The following is a 22,039-nucleotide window of genomic DNA, read 5'->3' as shown; positions in this document are numbered from 1 at the left end:
TGTTATTTTGCCGCAGGGTCACTGAATACATTTCTACTTATTTCCCAATAATTAATCAAATAATCTGCAAAATATTATCAAGAAAACGTCGATTGTTGTAAGGGTTACGGTCCGCGTGGGGTGAAATGAAAGGTAAAGAACGATCGCCGATTAAAAAACGATCACGGGCCTTGGACGACATCCGAGACAGGGGAGGATGCCACCCAGCCAGCAAGAAAATGGGTGCTATCTCCATCTCCAGTGGAAGTAATAATGGAAACAGCTCGGTCAAAAGTGAAGGTGGTTCCACACGAAGGAGTTTGCTCGGCGAGAAAAGAGAACGGGATTTCGACGGACATGGTCGGGCTGGTAACAACCACAGCTACCAGGCTGTCGCGGCCAGCTCCCTCGGTAAGAGCCACAGCCTTAACATGACACTGGATTTAGCAGCACCGAGGACTAACTCACGGCTAGAACCAAGGGCTCCGTTGCCCACCGCAGAAAGTGAGTACAAAACGCTCAAAATCAGCGAGCTGGGCACCCAGTTGAGCGACGAGGACATTGAAGACGGGCTTTTTCACGAATTCAAAAAATTTGGTGACGTGAGTGTCAAAATAAGCCGCAGCAACGACGAACGGATTGCGTTTGTGAACTTCAGAAAGCCCGAGGACGCCCGGGCTGCTAAGCATGCCAGGGGACGACTGGTGCTGTACGACCGTCCGCTGAAAATTGAAGCGGTGTATATTAACAGGAGGAGAAGTCGCTCTCCCGTCGAGAGAGACCCATATGGTGCAGCCCCAGGCCATAGACACTTGCATACACAGAGGCCTCTCTCACCCACTGGGCTTGGATATAGAGACTACAGGCTCCAACAGCTGGCTTTAGGTAGACTTCCTCCTCCTCCACCTCCCCCTGTCCTGGCCAGAGACCTAGAGCGAGAGAGGGAGTTTGCCCTCTTCGAGGCCAGGGCACGGCCTGCCTTTATAGCGGAGAGAGCGGCTTTTCGCGAGGAGGATTTTATTTCTCCAGAAGATGACCAAAGGGCAAACAGGACGTTGTTTCTTGGTAATTTGGACATAACTGTTACAGAAACCGACCTACGGAGAGCCTTTGACCGTTTCGGCGTCATAACAGAAGTGGACATCAAGAGACCCACGCGGGGACAGACCAGCACATATGGATTTCTGAAATTTGAAAATCTTGACATGGCCCACCGTGCCAAACTGAGCATGTCTGGCAAAATAGTCGGCCGCAATCCCATAAAGATAGGCTACGGCAAAGCCACGCCCACCACGCGCCTTTGGGTGGGGGGTCTCGGCCCCTGGGTCCCCCTGGCTGCACTAGCGAGAGAGTTTGACCGCTTCGGCACCATAAGGACCATCGACTACCGCAAGGGGGACACTTGGGCCTACATCCAGTACGAAAGCCTGGACGCGGCGCAGGCGGCCTGCACCCACATGCGTGGCTTCCCTCTGGGGGGGCCAGAGAGGCGGCTGCGTGTGGACTTTGCCGACACAGAGCACCGGTACCAGCAGCAGTTCCTGCAGCCCCTGCCGCTGCCGCCGTTCGACATGGTGGCGGAGCAGTTTGTTCACCGCGCCACGCCTGAGCCCCTGAGGGTCAGGGAGAGGACTCCACCGCCCTTGCACTTCCGGGAGAGAGAGCTCTTTCCCGGAGCCGAGTGGGCCAACCCCGCCATGCGTGAGCGTGTGCGGGCGTCTCCGTTTGACCCCCTGGAGCACCTGGAGCGGGACCGGCGGCAGAGAGAGCCCTGGCCCCTGGAGTGCGAGCTGCAGGGCCGGGACGCTGCGCGTAAGCGGCGCGTGGTTGAGGACAGTCGTCATCTGGACTGCTCCCCTGACAGCACCGAGAGGCAGGCCCGGCGGCGCCGTGCCTCCCCCGACGGCAGCCCCGGCGGCAGCAGCAGAGACGGCGGGCGATTCAGCGACTCCGAGCGGCCCCTGAGGGGCGAGAGGCCGTCCCCGGGGAGAGAGTGCCACGGCGGCCTGGAGCGCAGCGGCGGTGTTGGCGGCGCAGAGAGGAGGCTTAAGAACCAGGGCCTCTCGGACCGAGGGCCACCAGGCGGCAGCCTCCCCATCCCGGGAGAACGCAAGCGAAAGGCGGGCGGCGGAGATGGCGGGGGCAAGGTGCCGGCCAAACGGGAGCGCGCTGAGAGCAGCTCCAGGGGAGCGATGGCCAAGCAGGAGGGCTGCCGGCTGGCCATGGCCTGGCACGGCATGCTGCTGCTGAAGAACAGCAACTTCCCGGCCAACATGCACCTGCTGGAGGGGGACCACAGCGTGGCCAGCGACCTGCTCATCGACGGCCAGACCGGGAGGCAGGTGAGCGAGCTGAAGATCACCCAGCGTCTGCGCCTGGACCAGCCCAAGCTGGACGAGGTGTCTCGCCGCATCAAGGTGGCAGGCCCCGGCGGCTATGCCATCCTGCTGGCCGTCCCGGGGGCCGTGGAAGAGACGACGCCAGACGGGGCTGCCTCCACGCAGCGGCCCCTGCGCAACCTGGTGTCCTACCTAAAGCAAAAGCAAGCGGCAGGGGTGATCAGCCTGCCAGTGGGGGGCAGCAGAGATAAGGACAACGCAGGGGTGCTCCACGCTTTCCCGCCCTGTGATTTCTCCCAGCAGTTCTTAGATTCCTCTGCCAAAGCTCTGGCTAAAACTGAGGAGGACTACCTGGTCATGATTGTAGTCCGCGGAGCCTCTTAGAAAGCAAAACCTTAAAATGTCAGAGCACACAAAATCCAAACAATGTAAAAAAAAAAAAAAAAAGCTCTGTCCGTAGCTGTTGCATGCTGTGTGTTCTGCATTACGGGGCCTGTTGTGGTGGGCCCTTTCTGTGTACGTGTGTAGCTATATGTTCCACTAAAGTTGAAAAGACAAAAACACAAACCTGTTTACCCTCATACAATTAAGGGAATGTTTGTTCTTAAAGTGTTTTACTTTTAGCAGTTCTTCAGACCCTCAAAGGGTTCTTTATGTAAAGCATACATATTATGAAAACTGTAAATCCCCATCAATGAACATATTGAGATTTTAACCCGAATTGAAACACCAGTACAGTTACAACTCCTTAATTTTGGTTCATCTGCCAAAGTTATTTGGCATAATTTGTTAATGCAACTCTAGTGTCAACAATCTATAACGATAATGATGTTTGATAATCTTGTAGGAAGAAATTATGCTCCATGCAATCATGAATGCGTACTATATTCCCCAAAGCCAAACGCATCACGTGATGGAGGAAATTGAAGGTGAATTATATTTCTGTTAAGATGGGTGCAGATAAACAGTGCAGCGATTCTAAATAAACACATCTTGTAATATTTGGACAGGTAAAGAGAAATACTACTTTTTATATAAGCAACACTTGTTAATGTGTATTCTGTTGGTGACAATAAGTGTTGAGTTATATTACTATTGTTTGGAATTAAATGAAACTTTATTCAGTATAGGGCTAGTGGCATTTTAGTCACTTCATTTACCATAATATATATTTTTATTGGGATACCTATACCTCCTAATCTGGCATGCTAAATATTTATAGATTATTGTCCAAAGATGAGCCCTTAACCCATAAGGATTTTTTTATTTCCTTGCTTTTAATGGTGTATTTTATTTTGCGCATCCCTGTTCTTGCAATGGCTATTGTAAAATGTGACCTACGAAGACCGATTCCAATAGTATGGATAAAAAAGAGTTAGGCTAAAACTTTTGTGTTGATATTAACCAATCTTTGACGTTTTCCTCACTCTGAAGCTAGTAGGACTACCAAGAATATGAGTATTCATATCGGTTATCATTTGTATGACTCAATCAATGCTTATTTATTTATAAAACAGGGCTCCGTTAAATCAAACTGTTTGAAGCTATAGTGTTTAAACCCTTAGCAGCTTCATGTTTAGGGCTTTTAGCTGAGCTCTATCTGCAAAAAAAACAAAACACTTTTAACATAATTTCAAAGCCTGCTTAGTATTATGTTAATGCCACTCTGTCATAAAATATTAACCCACGCTGATTTGTAGTTTTATAAATTAAGTTTGGATTAGTATGTACTGAGAAAAAAAAAAAAAAAAAGTGTAAAACAATGGTTGTATCTGTGAACATCACACCCATCTCAAGTTTGGACCAGCAGAGAATTCAGTGGCTTCAGGTGGTTGAGCACCTTGGCCATGACGGAACCAGCCCAAGTATGTTGTGAGTCTCAACTGTCGAGGCAGCTATTAGGATGTGCAGCCTACCTGCACTCGCCATGACTTCTGTTAAAAGTGGAAATATTGACAAAATGTACCCGTCATGTGATGTGGGGGGAAACGGAGAATCGGCACATCCCGTGCGAAGCTGTTTTGCGAAAAATACCCTCAAGGTCTTCTGTGCACTTGCGTGACCCGAGTATGAAATAAATTGTTTCATTTGAAAGGAAAACGCTGTTTCTTCCGTTGGAAGTGAGTTTGAAGAAACGCGCTGCCCCATGCTTAATTGTGTTTCAAAGGAGTTGTATCTTGAATTGTTGTTTGGCCACGCGCGACAAAGGGGAGACCGCCGTTTTATGATTTTGTTAACGAAAAGAAAGGAGCGTTCCCTTGTTCGTGTGAGGAGCGCTGATATCTTTAGAGGCCTTTTGCTGAACCTCGAGTTACTAAGCAGAGAATCACCTGTGATCCACATCCTGCCTTTTGCCGCGCCACGCCTTGTTCCGGAGCCGAGGAGCGGGCCTACTTCTGCACCGCGCCCGCTGTTGCTTTGTGAAACAGCAGTGGCGGGCACCCACTGTCACGCACATATGACAGGGAAGGCTGAAAACGTGGGAGCCAGGGTCCTGTTGTTTTGCAGCCGCCGGCTGGCCTCCATTCCTCATTGTCGTATGAATTGCTGCGATCCTACACACACACACACACATGTGCAAACACACACAGAAACACACAGTCCCCTGTGGAAGACACGAGTGACATCCTGATGTTTCCATAGCGCTCCGAGATACCAGGCCGTGGCTGTTTGAAACCCACTGGGGCTGATTTTAAACCAATGTTCCCAGGAACTAGCTCCGGGGTCTGGCACTGGTCCTCCTTTAAGTCATGATTTGACCCCATGTCTCAAAGGGAGAGGATCTAGACCAACACCACGGCTAGGAGTATTTGCTTCACATTCACGTTTTGCTCCGTGTGTTGGTTTCCCCTTCCACGTGACTCCCTGCTGGAAGGACGGAGGGAGGATCATCCATCGTGGGCTCAAGGCTCCCATCGTGGGCTCAAGGCTCCCATCGTGGGCTCAAGGCTCCCATTGTGGGCTCAAGGCCCACAGAGAACCCCAGCAGTTACCTTCATCCCCTGTTTGACCCTGGGAGCAGAAACTACCACCCAAGACCACCTGGAGGAATCCATCCGCTATGTTGTTTTAAACTTTTATTGTTGTCGCCGCACAGTTAGTGACAGTTGTTAACTTCTACTACTAGCCGAGCCCATTTTTGAAATATTTGACTTAACAAAGTGACTTAACACAGCATCCCCTGTTAGTCATGTAAGCTTAGCAAGAGAAGGACGGCCAAGTCAGAGGAGAAACGCTGCCCTCTTCTGGACCAGGAGGGGACCTGCTTCTCGTCCATCACCAGTCAACCAACCGACAAGCCGCATTCCTCCCAACTACACTGCAGGGAGCTAGCGTGGAGCAGTTAGCCTGTGCACTATTGCTGTATGCAGTTGGTGCTGGCTGCCTGGCAGGTATGTATCCTTGGGACCAAGGCAGCATACAGGTAAGTATACAGTATCGACAAAACATCTGTATTGACATGAGCAACACCCACCCACCACCAATTTCTATGAATTTTCAATTGGCCAGGTTAAGGATTTTGATTGATGAAACGCAACGTGCATAACCCATAATCCTGAGCCCTAGATAAATACTGAGGGCATTGATATTTCTGTTCACACACAGTGATGCTCTCACCACTGTAGAGACATAATATCCTATTGATGCTACCAACTTGAAATATGATCGTAGAGCTACACATTGTATGGAATAATATCCTAATGACATTATCAGCTTGGAATATAACAGTAGAGCAACATTTTACCTTTGGCCCAAATGTAACTTTGTAAGAAAATCGATTTTAATTAGGGCTACTGCCAATGATGATGACAACTAAAGCTTTGAGGATAATACAATTATATATTTATAATAATTATAATAATTATAATGCATAATAAATAATTATAATAATTAGTTATTTTCAACCACAACACAACTCCACAACACTGCTCTAATTTGAGCATAATCTTTTCATTAATTGTAAGGTTTTGAATGAATTACCGCTCAAATTTGTGTCTGAACAGTTTAACAAGGCAAATAACTGCAAAGAAAACAAAAAGCTAAATATGAATAATATATGCTATAACAAAACTGCACAAAGTATGAAAACGGAGGTTTCAATGGTTTGATTGGTATTCAAATATCCAATCTACCAAATATCTTATTGTTTAATATATATATATATATATATATATATATATATATATATAATAACCTTGACCGCTTGATCAATAAATACATGCATATGGTGATATTCTGACTGATACTTTTTTTTATAAAGCAGTCCAGGTCTATAAATGGACACAACTTCCACAACACATAGGGAGAGATGGTATGGTGCAATATAAAAGGTATAATATAATATCTAAATAAGGAATTGGAATTGACATCTATGACACAGCTGTACAGCTAACTCATAATATCTGAAATGTGCAATACACACAGTTGTGTCACAGACATCAAACATGTTTAATGTTCTTAATGACAAGTCAACTTCATAAATATCCAACTTCATAAAACTTCATGTTAACGAGTACTTCTGTGTTTCCACATTAAGGTTTCTTGGGATGAGATCAACTCATCAAAATCAGGCCATCAAATCATCCTGGGTCTCTCTACTGTAAGTACCATAACATTTCAACAAATGTACTGTCACTGAATAGTACCCAAAAAGGGTGTTCATTGTGTTACACACAATGTCTTTTTGGGTGAAATGTACAAATATAATTGGATTTTGATCATTTCTACTGTATCATTTTTTTTAAAATCTGAAATATATGATGATTTAGTTAATTCAAGTCAGATGTAAACTTGTCCATACTTTGTAACTTTTGATGAATAAAGATTGAAAAAAATCAAGTGTGTTGTTAACTGAGTTTTTCTTAATGAGATTAAGCTTTCTCAGTATTTTAGTAATTGGCAGTTTGATAGTAAAAACAGGAAAACACAAGAAGGGACAAGTCAAATACCACTTTATTGCAGCTGATTGCACAGTCTTCAACAAGAGAGACCAACAAAATGTCTGTGATTTGTTAAACAAATTGTCTTTCCTCATACAGGAAACGAAGGCTGAGAGCAACAAACCTTGAATAATAAACAGTAGTTATAACAATAGAAAAAAGCCTAATATTAAAATTCAGATAATCAGGTAATCTGAATAACCCGGCACCTTTTGTAACAGTATTTGAGACATGCAACACTTTAATACACAGCCTGGCCATACTGTTTCTTAAAACATCATGTCATCAGGAAACCTTAACTAAAGAAACTGAACTAGTTTAAAGTGTCCCAATATGTCACGATATAAAAGGAATGTCATTCAGTGACCACTTGAGACATGGCAGAAGAAGATGGGTAACGAATGTAAATCAGATCAGCCTTGGCGTTTGGGCTTGGTAATCGTTTGGTTGTTCTTTGAAAGCGTACAAAGAGTTCTACTGAGCATTGTGGAAGTGCAGGAGGGGAAATGATTTGGGTCTAATTGAAATTACATTCCTAATGTAGAGGTCTTCCCTTGCCACAAGAGGGCACAATGACCACACATTTCTCATGTTGCGGGAAAGACGTGGCCGCTGTTGATTTATATAATCACATAAAGATTTCTATGGGTACTCTCAAAACTATGTTTAAAGAATAAACTTTATTCTGCCTTGTGAAGACTCGATTTACAGAGCTCAGTTTGTATGTAAAGTATATTGAATGTGTCTTTGGTTCACATAAAAAAGGGAAGATTGGTGGAATCGTCACAAGGCCAACAGTCAGCAGTCATAAACAATTAATTAAATGGCAATTAAATGGCAATAAACATAATCATAAAGAAGTGAAGGGTTAAAGAGAGATTCCAATGGTGCCTCAATGTTCTGCAGGTAGGCACTGTTGTGGCGTAACGTAACAGCAACATATTACAAGCCTTACTAGCCCAGACAGGTAAAGGCATTGATTCATCATGTGTATAATACATTATCAGGAAGATCGTCATTCAAGTATGTAGGCTACCACAGTTAAACTGATTTACAAGGATTATTTGTCACCACTGTCTCCTGTGTCCACACACCCACACTCAATTGCTTGACGGGAGATTCTCTGGTCATAACAATAATGACAAAAAAAAGATTTAAATTGATTTATGGGTAGTAGTGGTTAATGGTTAATTATAAGATTGTGAGTTTTAGGGTGAGGGTAATTTTTTTTTTGCATAGAGCAACAGGACAGAAGGGAATGGTCCAGACTAGGTGTTCAATCACAGATCTTAAATGCAAAATGTGTATGGTGAGATTGCCCGTCAAAAGCAAAAATGAATGACTAATTGGTGGGTTAGAAAATATACAGCATTGTATTTCTGTACATCACCATGGAAAAACCATGTATATAACAAATTTGAAACTGCGACTAGTTAAGGCAGACCTCCTGTTCCTGTTTAACAAGTGGGCGACTCCAAAATGGGTGGCTCAGCACCCTGCCTGGGGGGGGTTACAGAATAGTGTTATGCAGAGGGGTCTGAATGGGCCCAAAGTGCATGTTTGTGAGTACAGGTATATTAGAGGTATTATTAAAAGAGGAGACGCTATATACAGGCGTTTTTTCTTCAATAAAAATGTTCTAATAAAAAAAGGAAATATATAGGAAAGATAAATTGGCAAATATTTCTCATCAGTACCAGGACATGCTGTGGTCAAGGAAGGCCAGTACCTTGCGGTTGCATACCCTGTGTGTCCCTTAGGGAGTGGCACCTCCGTTAAGCAACTGTTAAATATATATATACGCTTACATGAGAGCCTTATTATTTGTATTATTATTGGTATTATCATATGCTGGCATTGGAAATACTACGCCATTATAAGTCACAGTTACAAAGTTGGTAACATAACTATAGGCATGTCTTGTACATGCACATCCACATCTCGCACACCAACATAAAGGGGTTATAAACTGTATGGCATAACAATGTATCATTTTGTCATGTATATATATTATATTTTAAAAAGCATACTCTCGTCACATGCCCGCCCCCATCACATCCTCCAGCATTTTGTCCTGGTGCCAAAAACCTCTTCTGGCCGGCTGTTCTGGTCCAACAAAACGTCAGATTAGCTCTCCTAGGTCAAAATTGTGTTGCCTTTAGTTCAATTAGTTAAATACCATGATATAAACCAAAAATTATTGATTGTAGGTATTTTTCATATATTTGCGGCCCAAAAATTTTCGCTTACTTCTGTTGTGCAGCTGTGTTATGAAACATGCCTGAGCTGACATTAACCTGACTACTTCTTAATCAAATGACATTCCTCTACTGTACCTCCTAGCAAGGTGATTGACGGCTAGCTTTGGTTTTTGACGTATTGAAATGTCAAGGCGAAGCTCCAACCCAACTGGCAGTTTCTCTCGAAAATTGCCACCTGACATCCGTTGGACTGGGCCTTTAATGTTTGAACGAGCAGGCGGGGTTCTGGACCAGAAGACCTGGTCCCAGGTGAACTCTGTGCTATCCTGCCGCGAGGCTCGTGGAGAAGTTACTTCCCTCCTAGACGACCCCGTTGTGGGACACATTGCTGCGACCCGGCTGCTGGGATGTCTTCTCCGGCCGGGCCGCCTTCTTTTCCTCCCAGCGCCGGGCCAGCGGCTCCAGGAAGAGGGAGACGGAGGAGAGCAGGTAGCACACTCCGGCCAGGTAGAAGGAGCCGTCGTACGTCTGGGTGTAGTCGTACAGGAAACCTGTAGAGGGACAGACCGGGCGGAGACGGGACAAGGTGAGTAGAGGAGGCTCAATCTGACCCTGAGGAGACAAGGGGAGAGGAGGCTCACTCTGACCCTGAGGAGACAAGGGGAGAGGAGGAGGCCCACTTTCACCCTGAGGAGACAAGGTGATTAGAGGCCCACTTTGAGCCTGAGGAGACAAGGTGGGAGGAGGAGGCCCAGTTTGAGCTTTAAGCACCATAAGCCTTGATGGATCCCAGCCCTGATGAACTGCCCTTAGAGTCAGCAGCTTGGAGGTTTCGAGGGGATGGACCTTATGAGGACCAGGTGTAATAAGCCAAGGGCCATCGCAGTTCCCTTTTTATTGATGCTCAACAGAGAGTTGAAAAGTGCAAGACATGCAAAACTGTTTATACAGCCAGGGTGTTTAAACACCTCAAGTAGAGCTGCTCAGACTTTGAAGATACGTGGACTGGTCGTATACCTAATCAGCATAATCCCTAGGAATTACCATACATTCTGACCAACAATGAAATTTGACCCAGTTAGTCTGAAAGTTGAAAATGCTGGTATGCTTTCAGACCCATAGTATAGGTTAGTTCTTCTCCTGTTGGTTTCAGTTTTCAGACAGATGCCAAAAGTTCTACCCCCCTCTCAGACCTCAGACACACAATCACAACGGTGAGGGGTGGAATTTATGGGCCTCTGAAAAGATCTGACACACAAGGCCCCTTGAAAATAAAAACATTTGTGAAAAAGACTCATAACTTATTTTTTTTTTAAACTGGGGCCCCCTCTTGACAGAGATGGGGCCTATACACACACACACACACACACACACACACACACACACACACACACACACACACAGTCATTGATCTTAATACCTGCAAGAGGGGGTCCAGTGAGACAGCCCAGGCCTACGAAGAACATGGAGAAGCCCATGGAATTGTTGAGCTTCTCTGATCCCACAAGGTCTACCTGCAGAGGGAAACATCCAATGGTCAATTCTCCTTTTGCAATTCTTTATTTGCTAACGATAAAGATAAAAAAAAAAAATTAGTGCACCTTTTCATCCCCTTTCCTGTAATCAATCAATCAGCCTCTTTAGCCCAGACACATTTGTCTGATTATTGAAAATCAATAACGGCTTGGGTTTGTATTTGTGTTGAAAATTGGTAGTTAGTCATCAGACAACACATTCGTCAGGTCATTGGTCAATGTTTGCACAAAGCCTTCTTCCACACACATGTGCAACCTATGCATGATGAGGTGTGCACATGTATTCACACATGTATTCCCAACGACCATGCAGTGTAAATAAACAACAAAGGCATGAATAAACTACAGTAACAAAGTCAAATACTGTTAAACACATGTGGAAAATCATGCATCAGCCCAATGTATTATTTGTTTGTGAGTTTGGAACCAATAGTCTAGTTAGTAAACATGCATACAAGACAACCTGTGACTTCTGATTGGATAAGATACAGGGGGGGGCATACCAGGACTGGCAGCAGCAGCGCCATATAGCCACCGCAGAATATGGCGAAGAAGATGGCATAGATCATGAGCAGGAAGTAGGAGGTGGCGAGTGGGGAGAGCAGGTTGACCACGCCACACAGGATGAGGTAGGCCTTGTGGTAGTGGTACTTGTGGGAGCCGTTCCTGTCCGCCACCCAACCGGACGCCAGCTGAGCCACTGTCTCTGTGATGCCTGAAACGACCGACATCATAAATAAGTAGATTGATAAAGGGAATATTTGGAGACGGCTAGACGAGAAGATTTAAAAGTTTAAAAGTAAAAAATAGGGATTTAGATACAATGAAGAGGATTACAAAATGTTTTCAATGCACAGCCGTACATGACAGTGCGTGCCACGGCTTCGGTTAAGGTATAAAATAATCCGCCGTTAGCACAAAATGCTAATGCTATTTCATTCAGGCTGCTTAGGACACCTCACACCTCTGGCATGATTAAGTCATTATCAGTTGTTTCCTTGGCACCATTTCATGAATAATGAATACTAATACAGCGCGAATAATGAATAATAATACACTCATGAATATTCGCTGCAATTGTGCAACTGGACAAAAAAAAACATTAAAGAAGAGTAGGAACGAGACTTAACGCCATCAGCACAGCTTGTACAGTATGGATAAAGGTGATAATGCAACAATATTCTTATCTGCCCCACCCAGACACCCCCCTCTCATTAGGAAAGCCTCACACGCACACCTGCACAGACATTGACCTGGGTCGTTACCACTCAATATATCGACATATAAAGTAAACAAAGTTGTCCTTAGTGAGCATGTAGGGGTTAAGCATTTTGCTCAAGGATGCCCCCCCCCCGTTTGTAGGTACAGCCTGTTAACCTGACCTAAAAAAAACGTTTAGGTCATTAAATAGCAAAAAGCAGTGTATCAGATGACTTCGAGTGGGGAGATTGACTTGTCTTCTGGGAACTATTCGCACTGCAGAGGAAAGTGTTGTGCATCAAGGTCAGTGGTGCTGGCTCCGTTCAGCCGGGCGGCTGGTCACTGATTGCAAGAGACAGGAGACATGTACCGTAAACCATGGGTCAGCATGTGGCTACACAGACAAGACATCCTGTAACATCAGTCTGCAATGTGTTCATTTGTCAATGAATGTGGGAAAACACGAAATACACATGATCCCTCTAAGTGGATCTGTGTGTGTGTGTGTGTGTGTGTGTGTGTGTGTGTGTGTTTGCATATGTGTGCGTCTCACAGTGAAAATGAACCGGTCTTTGCATCCTCGGCTGTGCTATGTATAGCACCAGGTTGGGATACAGTTACCACACAAAGAGAGATAATGGCAGATACCATGAGGGGGGGGGCACCACTTTTACTCCCAACACGATGCAGCGATCCTGTCCCCCCCTGTGTGTCGCTCTGGCAGATATGATGAAGCAGCAGATACCCGCTGCACTGCTGAGGTCAACAGGAATGCGATATTTGCTTCGGCCACCTCAGGAGTGTATTGAGCAGCTGCAAGAATAGCTGCTGGCTGCCAGCCGCACCGTACCATTAATCAATGCGATCAAAGGGTCCACTGCAGATAACAGCGGCTTGCCCCACGCCCTGACAGCGACGGACTGCAACACCTCAGACGCATCGATACGCCCCAAACACGCAATGTGTTCTGTTAAGATATGACAAACAACGGCTGCCAGAGAGCCTCACGCTAGTTCTAGAGATAGGGTGACATTCTGGGAAACAATCCATTCATCGATTGATCGGGGATGTGCCTTTTCGTAACCGTAATCTTGTGTTGAGGTTTTTGATATTCCTTGCTGTGTTCGAAGAGGAAAAGGAGAGAATCTGCAGTGTCACTGACCTACTTATGTAATAAAAGTATGCGCAGGCACACACTCACACTCCGCGAGTATACACGTACACACGCACTGACACGCACACACACACACATGTGCACGCACACACACGCATGCACACACAAAGACATGCACAGACATACACATGCACACACAAATACACACAAACACACACACTGACACACACACACACACACACACACACACACACACACTGACACAGACACACACACACATATATGGCCCTGTCGGAGTCACCAAACGGCTGTCCGGAGGCAGCTGGACCGTGTTTGTGTGTCCTCATAGAGTGACCAGAGAGAGAGGCCTGGGGCGTCCCCCTGTTTGCTCAAAAGCCAGCGGAGCTTGTTTGTGGTTTTTACAATGTGAAAGGTTGGGCTCTGCAGATGTTCCGGCTGACTTGGGGGGAAGCGATGCATACTGCAGTGCGTACATTTAGACAGAGATTCTTTAGGAGATGAGGATTAGGTCTCCCAAGACTCTCGCACTTGCCGATGGTGTCCGCAACACAACTTTTCTTGTTCACACTTACACTCCTGGCCTGAACAATGGCTGTTGGCACTACAGTCTACAGCATCTGTGACAGAATGAGGACTTGAAGTCAGACATGTTGAAGACTTGATTCAGGGCTGGAAAGGTCAAACAGATTGTGTTGACAGCTGAAAGAGAGAGTTTGCTGAAAGGGCTTTCAGTTTACCGAGAGCACAGAAAGAGGCTGAATGGATGTTTGACTGAAGCTATACGATAGGGCTGGGCTGTTATTCAACGCTTTTGTATTAAAAACTGGGTTAAAACTCAAGGTCATAGGTTTAACTAGAGGTTAAATTCGTAAAACACATAAGATTGTGCCTCTAGGCTTGGCAGTTGCGGCAACATTACCTCTCAGCTAGTTAAGTTTTAATACCAGGTTGTACCTCAGGATGTTCACAGGGAGGTAGAGGAAGCAGTGCGGTGGTGTGGTTGGAAGATAACTAGAGAAGGGGATGCCAGGTACTATTGGGGTAGTATATCAATTATAGCAACCTGATTTGATATGCTGGAGATAGAGAGCAACATTCAGAGAAAATATACCATCTTCCTCTATCAAAAATGATTCCTCACTAGACAGGAAGAAGCTGTTCAGTATAAAGTCGGTCTGCTCTCCTTGCCTCTCTTTGTTTCTACGCTCCACTGCTTCACTGCACACTGGCAAAATCTCAATCACATCAAAATTAGACCAAAAAAACCTGAAACAAAGCAAAGCCATCACGTGCCCTTGATGTGTGTGTGTGTGTGTGTGTGTGTGTGTGTGTGCGTGTGTGTCATGCGTTCTCGCTGAGGGGGTTGCCTAGGGATAGAGCATGCGCTGCTGGCTGGGTGGTGGTTGGTGATGGTGGCACTGAGACCAGGATTGTCGTCTTGGCGATGAAGGGACAAATCAATAGTCCTCTGTGATTGGCACAGGGTGGGGCAAGCAAGGGTGACAGGAGAATCCCTTCTCATTCACTCTTATTCTCTCTCCATCTCTCTCTCTGTGTCCCTTTCGGTCTCTCTCTTTCTTTTTTTGTCTGTCTCAGGACACAGGACCACAATTTGAGATGGCGTGTCTCCAGAATGTGCTGTTGTCTGTTGCTGGCACTAAATGTTAATGTGTTGTAGGGAGAGAGACCACTAGGGACCGTGGATCCCCTTTCTGCTATACTTCTCTATCACTGTCTCCTGCAGCACTTTCCCCCCAGCTACTGTTGGCTCAGGTCCCAGTACACTTGTTTTAGGAAAATAAATAAGGTTGAATTATTACTGTTAAGTGTTGCATTACTTGCATTTGGCTCACCGATTGGTCGTGCTCTGGCAGTCATAATGGACCAATAGTGGCGAGGCTACATCTTGTGTCATGACTTATTCATGCGCGGCGCTTGAAAGGCATTAGCCCGATGGTCTTTGACACATAACCTTCCAGGGCAGGACCAGAGATGACATGATAAGGAAAGCTTTAAATTAGATTTTTTGGAAATTCCTTCGATTATTGTGTGACACATTTGATTATTATATACGATTGAAATGATGATTATTATGATAAATGCCATTGATTGTCCTACCGATCCTTTGATTACATCTTCAGACAGGGCAACCTTTCTTTAGGTCTTACGGTTCTATTCTTTTATAGGTATCTCTTTATAGGTATAGTATCTGCCCACCTTTGTGTTAATAACAAGCAGACTGAGCCAGAATTCCCTGCACTTGACGCAGTGCTACCCCAGCAACGTTAAAGATTTATAAGCACATGGACACTTGACTCACGACATGCTAATGCAATTCTTTTTTCATATGTTTGGGTCTCATCAATGGGATACAGCTGAACCCAGCAGCTTTGGTCAGTAGACCAAAGTTCAGCTTTTATGTAAGCACATTCATTATATAAGACTGCAGAGTCTCTGAGAAGCTCACAAATAATTCATGGCTAAAATTTACTGAGGATCTCTTCTCTTTAGACTGCTTGAAAGTCTGGGCTGGACTCTCTTACCTCTCTGGTTCAAAAGTATGTTTGCACCCTTGTTTACAAGTTTTTCAGTTCCTGATTGAGCAACTACATTGTCCTCCATCAACACCCAATTCTTCCCAAGTTTTAAATCCTAAACGCCAGCAGCTGAAAATAAAATAAGTCCTAAATTCTATAAATTCCTCAAATTAAATCCATGACCAAGAGTAGGTCAGCTATTGCGGTGTGGCTCCCTGTGAGCTTCATCTAGTCTACGTTTGTCACTGACCCTGTCTGGCTGTTGTGCGAGCGCAAACAGTGTACACTGGCACCTGTGTGTGGAGCCTTACCTGCCAGCGAGATGATGAAGGAGGCGTCCATGGCGTCAATCCCCAGGGTCCTGGCCCGGGCAGACAGGTGGAAGTAGGGGATGAAGTAAGCCAGTTGGCTGAACACCAGCGACCAAGTGTAGATGCAGAAGAAGGGGCTTTTCAGGAGGGAGAAGTCTAAAATTTTGGCTGAGGGGCAGGGGGCAGCGGTGGCCTCGTCAGGAGAGCTGACGGGGGCCGGGGAGCCGGCGGGGGCGGAGCCGTTCTTGCCGCCGTTCAGCTCGGCCGGGGCGCCCGGGCTCGCGTGTTTCCCTGGACTCGCAGAGTCCTGATGATGGGGCTCCAGTCCATTCACACCACTCTGCACCAGCCTGTGCAGTTCAGGGTTTTGTGTGTTGTTGTGGCCCACTTGCCCCCCCTGGGCATTGTGCCCTACAGGGCCCTCTGTGTCCCAGCTAGATGGAGGAGGAGGAGGAGAAGGAGGGGGTGCCGGGAGTGGGAGTGAGTCTGGTTTGCAGACGCCATTGTGGAGGTTTGCAGAGCCTGTGCCATTCAGACAGCTCTTTGGGTGATCCTTATCCGAGCTGCTCTTGAGGGAGGCGGTGGGGCTCTTTTGAATGGCGGCTGAGCTGGGGGGTGACATACTGGAAGGTTTTAGGTGGATGGGTCTCAGTAGCAGCCCGGAGGCCACCAGGTTCAGCATGAGACCGCCCAGGATTAGCAAGGCTCCTGTGAGTGACAAAAACATAATCCTTATCCTACGTTGTACCCCAAGCACATAATACAAAATTCACGATTGACGTTCTACTAATTTAGAATACTATATATAACATGAAACCAATAAATTTATGAGATGAATAAAATTAAAGATAATATAATAAAATGATTCCACCTACCCTGCCAAGCATATTTGTCCAAGAGCAATTGGGTGAATGGAGCTAAAGCAAAGGTCAAGCCCATGCCCGAGCGCCCGATAGAATACGCTGTGGCTAACCTATTCCTGAAGTACAATGCGGTCACCACTGAGCAGGCTTGGTATAAAAGCGCAAAACCCATTCCTAAAAAGGGGAAAAATAAACATAACTCATTAGCTAACAGTTTGATCATTTTCATTAAGCATTTTATTGTCAAAATAAGAACGCACAGTGATAGAGGTAATGACATTTTACTGGTACAGACATTAACATCTAATGTTGTTACAAGCAGTCATCTAATGTTGTCCAAGCAGTTTGAATTCAAAATAAATAGTAGGTTTGCCTTTTTGTCTAAGCTACAACACAACATCTTTTACATATTTCTCTGCTGTGGAGCTTGTTTTCAACTTACCAACGAACACTCCCATACTGATGTAGAGGTACACCACACTGTTTGCAAAGATGCTGAGAATAAAGCCTCCACTGACCAACAAGGCCCCAGCAATGGTGGTTGCCCGGGTTCCATACTTAGCACAGGTAACCGAGGCGATGGGCGCTGCAAAGGGCCACAGGACACAGGTATACTGAAAGGTTTGTCTTCAACGCCAGTAGTGAAGATGGCCGAAGGGGAACCTGCACTATGTAGGATAAAATAGCATTCTATACTTTGTCATTCTCATCACACTCACATGATTATGTTAAACTAACTTAAAGCACCAAACCGGTCTGGGTGATTTATCAATTGTAACTGTCTCTCCTGGCTACACTGAGCGATCCGTAACAAATATAATGTGTTTACTAGTTTCTTTCTGCCGGAGAGCTTTGGTTTTTTTTTTGGAGTATTGTCTCGCCACAAATGTACACAATTACAATGTCTTATCACAAAGTGCGGCTGCTATTGCTTAAGTTTCTGGCCAGGCGCTCCTAATGGGGATGTTGACAGTTTGCAGAGGGGCCCTAGAACGTGGGAATTTAAGACTAACCTCCAGAAAGCCGGAGACTAGACATGATGGAACCGATCCAGCTGATACCCTCAGCAGAGCCCCCAAACTCATCATGGAATGCCACAAAGAAGATCCCGAAGGTCTTCAGAGTTCCCATCACCAGGACATTAACCTGCAGTCACACAAACGATGACTTATCCCCATGTGAGGTGCAAATGCAAGAGGATACACAGTTGTTTCTGTGCCTTTACTCCGAGGGAATTCATGTAAAAATGAATGGACGCTTGTAACATGGGACTTACCAGGAAGCAATGTATGACCACCATCCAGCCCCACCCCCCATCTGGAGGATCCACGTACTGGACCTGCTTCTCAGGCTTCTTTTTATCAGTGGAAGCAGCCCTGCTGAACAGGCTTAACTTGACCGCCTTGACTTCGCTGAAAGAAAAAGTAAGACCAAATAATGAGCCTATGGAGGAACCATTTTGACAAAGTAAACTACATGATCCTGACCATTCCTTTGGCAACCATATGTCTATAGAAACACAGACTGCTGCAGGGTGGTCGGCTCTGTATAGTCGAAAGAGGGCCTCCCCCTTTGCAACTGTCTAATTTGCATATTATTTTCCAGATATCAAATCAATGGGATAGAGAGAGGGAGAGAGGGAGAGAGGGAGAGAGAGAGAGAGAGGGAGAGAGGGAGAGAGAGAGGGAGAGAGAGAGAGAGAGAGAGAGAGAGAGAGAGAGAGAGAGAGAGAGAGAGAGAGAGAGAGAGGGTTGATATGGACAGAGAGAGAGAGAGTGAGAGAGAGAGAAAGAGAGAGAGGGGGGGGGGGGGTTGATAGAGAGAGAGAGAGAGAAAGGTTAATTTGTATTCTATTCTACTATTCAACTTCCATGGATTGTGTCCAGAGCAGTGACTTATTGCTCAGCCGGGTAATGTATGCAATGATTACATTGTAGCCATGGGGTGAGGCTTCAGGGCCAATTTACTTGTGTGTTGCAGCGACCCCCCAGTGTTAGGATCAGGTGTCTGGTGGTGTGTGTTGTGGAGTATGTAAATATTTAACTATTTCAGTGTCCAAACTCATGCTGCAAAATGATGCATGTCAGTCTGACCTGCTGCCCATTCATCCATCCATCTACGTCTTCAACAGTGCCCTCAGTGTCCCCGGTCACGGAACAAGAGTTGGGCTTTGCGAATATACAGTAGATCAATGAATGTCCAATCTAGGAAATCATCTGCTAATTAACCTTTTTTTTTTTTCTGAGAACCTTCTTCTAAGAAATGTCTGACTTATACTTGTAGGTTTCCAGATTGTTTGTTAAACTTTACCATGTGCTAGAATATGTCTTCCCATTTGTACATTAGATACAGTTTCGTTAACCTGATGTATTTAGACTAAATTCCTGATGTTATTCTGTATCTTGAGCAATGATTGTGTAATTGTGTGTAGCATAATTATTTGCCACAAGTGATTGACAGGCTGAAGGATAAGCAATTGGCGGGATGGTAATCCATCCTCATACAGCCCTGCACTAGAGTAGTAGTCAGTCAGGGATCATTTAGACATGGTAATCGTGTTGCCCTGTGTAAAAGTTCCAAGGTTCTATGGGTGGAGCATCGCCTAACATCTCACCTCTCTGTGGAATGCCCTAATTGCTCACCCTGACAAAAGCCAGCTGTTAAAACCCCAAAACAACATACCACTAGGTCTGATGTCACTGGTGTCCAGGGTCAGATGCTACACAGGTAGGCCAATAGAGTAACCTGACACAGGTCACCGTAAACCAAGCAATGGTGGAAAAATGTATTTGGAATCTCTCTCTGTTTAACACACAGAATATACATCGATAAGAGTCCAGCTCCAAATTAAGCACCGAGCGGATTAGGAAAGACGAATGAATCAAGCCAGTGTGCTGCAGGGCAAGCATTTCTCCTCATGTGCCGTTCACAAGTCTCCCCTCAGCATGTGTCGCAGTGCAAGGCGGTGAGTGTGCGGTGATTGTGGGCCGGTCAATGTGGGATTTGAGATCAGTCCCTTGAAGTCTGGGATATAAATGTAAAGCTCTCTCCCTTTCTTTCTCTCTCTCACCCCCTTTCTCTCCCTTCCCTCTCTCTCTCTCTGTCTCTCTCTCTCTCCCTCTCTCCCCCTTCCACTTGCCAATCTCTTTCTCTGTCCATTCCTCTCTCCCTTTCCCCCTAACCCTCTTTTAAACCTTGGGTTCAGCTAATTAGTCAAGTTGGATATCCTTGATTTTTTGGGGTTTGACAGCACGTCCTTTAACCCATTTTTATTTAACACACATGCAACAGATTTATTCCACGGCAAACTAAATTGTAAACATAGTAGTAATAGTAGAAAACATTTGTCTGCCAAGAGGATGCGTGTCATCCGAAGGGGAGCTAATGGAAAACAGAGGAGGTACAAGAAAAGACCCATGCAGAACAGCTCTCAAACCACATGCAGGTGCTGGTTTGCAAAATAACATTAAAGGGAGTTATATATCTTTTTTTTTTTTAGTGTATTGATTAATAAATTATGATTCATCACATTTAAATAGTCAGTTTCAAGACCCCCAAAGCCTTGCTATAGTAATGGTGGAGGATCTACTACCAGTGAAGAAGTATGGTTACATTATTGCCTGTGTCTGAATCAATCGTAGGATGGTTTAATGCCTCTCAGTGTCAACAAGAAACATAAAACATAGAACTTCATAATGTAAGAAACAAACACACTGTTTAGTCTGATAAATTACGTTCTACAGTACAAATGGCACTGTTAAAATAAAAGATGAAGGCTTATCTGAGTGATAGAGAGTCAGAATGGAGGAGAAATAATGAACACCTTTCAAATGGCAACCCCACTTTCCTGTTAGTCATTTAGTCCACAACAGCCCCTTCATTATGTTGGAACGCTGCTTCCAAGAGATAGAGAGTAGCACTTTAGGGTTGCTCTAATCTGTGATGCAACACTCTGAGCTGTCATTAATGTATATGTAAAAGAGCTATTGATTATTTCCTGTCTTTGGCTCTCTCAACTCTACTGCTTTCTGTTTTATATTTGTTTTATTTGTTTGTTAATGTTGTCATTTACATTTCACACCATGATGTAAGTATGGCAGACCGAGTCAAAGTTAAAACCAGCCCTTTAGCAAAACAGCCTCCACCAACACCTCAACTTCTTCAATGGTCTTCAAATACCCTTTTTGTTCGGTAAGGCACCTGAGGAAGTTGTTTAAAGAGTTTGTTGTCCGCAACTTAAAATGCCCATCCTCAGCCCCCCCATCAGTGTCCAAACCTGTTAGCCAAGGACAGGCGTCCTTCGGAGGGGCCAGTAATAAAAACAGGTGAAACAGTGCACTACCTGTTGGTCTCCTTTGGTAGCATGGCTGCAGATTGTGGAGAGGAATGACAGGTGGGAATAATTATCCTCTGGGTGTCATCCTGGTGTTCCTCAGATGGAGTTACACCGTTACACCTGGGGCAGGAATGAAAAATACATTACTTGACATACTGGATATGTTAGACTTGTTTGACCTGAATTACCGTCCACACAGCCTGAGGGAATGATTCATGAAATCGGAGCGCCTATCCTGAGCAGTTTGAAGGATTTCCTTCAAACTGCTTTATGGTAAAGGTGTTTCAAAATATTATTAGTTGAAGTAGGGTTTTCATGCAGCATAACCCATCCCTTATAAATCCATGTACTGCACATACTAACCTGACAATGCTGTTGAATGGGTTAAACCTTTCCTGATCAACCTTGCTGGGGGCTTTGTAAATAGTACAGATAATAGTAGTACGGAAGACCGTAATTGGGTTCAAAATATTTCAACCAGACCAGACCATCACACTTTACCAATCATGCCTCTCTTTGATTGGTGTGAATATGGCCCCGAACTGTCTAAGAAGAAGGTGATGGTGATCAGCTTTGTAAATGTGGGTCAAACTAGTAGGCTTCCCTGATAAATGTGACAGTAATAATGAAAAGATTAAAACTGACACTTTGTGAAGTTATGAC

The 22,039-nt window shown here is 45.2% G+C and overlaps 2 protein-coding genes across 2 annotated transcripts; one reads left to right on the top strand and one right to left on the bottom strand.

Annotated features, from left to right (window-relative positions):
* rbm15 (RNA binding motif protein 15) lies at positions 1 to 6,352 on the top strand. The gene has a single exon (XM_084480066.1). It carries the CDS (start codon positions 126 to 128, stop codon positions 2,700 to 2,702), a length of 2,577 nt encoding a protein of 858 aa, XP_084336192.1. The 5' UTR covers positions 1 to 125; the 3' UTR covers positions 2,703 to 6,352.
* A 3,467-nt stretch (positions 6,353 to 9,819) lies between these two features.
* On the bottom strand, positions 9,820 to 21,405 carry slc16a4 (solute carrier family 16 member 4; the record flags this gene model as incomplete). The annotated part of the gene is made up of 9 exons (XM_084479807.1): positions 9,820 to 10,010; positions 10,880 to 10,973; positions 11,498 to 11,709; positions 16,178 to 16,885; positions 17,053 to 17,214; positions 17,483 to 17,626; positions 18,054 to 18,186; positions 18,317 to 18,452; positions 21,383 to 21,405. 9 exons carry the CDS (start codon positions 21,403 to 21,405, stop codon positions 9,820 to 9,822), a joined length of 1,803 nt encoding a protein of 600 aa, XP_084335933.1.
* Positions 21,406 to 22,039: the final 634 nt, after the last annotated feature.

Source organism: Micromesistius poutassou (genome assembly GCF_964030765.1).
Source record: "Micromesistius poutassou genome assembly, chromosome: 15".
NCBI classification, from domain to species: Eukaryota; Metazoa; Chordata; class Actinopteri; order Gadiformes; family Gadidae; genus Micromesistius; species Micromesistius poutassou.
The sequence above is the reverse complement of the archived record's forward strand: the minus strand, read 5'-3'. Positions and strand labels throughout refer to the sequence as shown.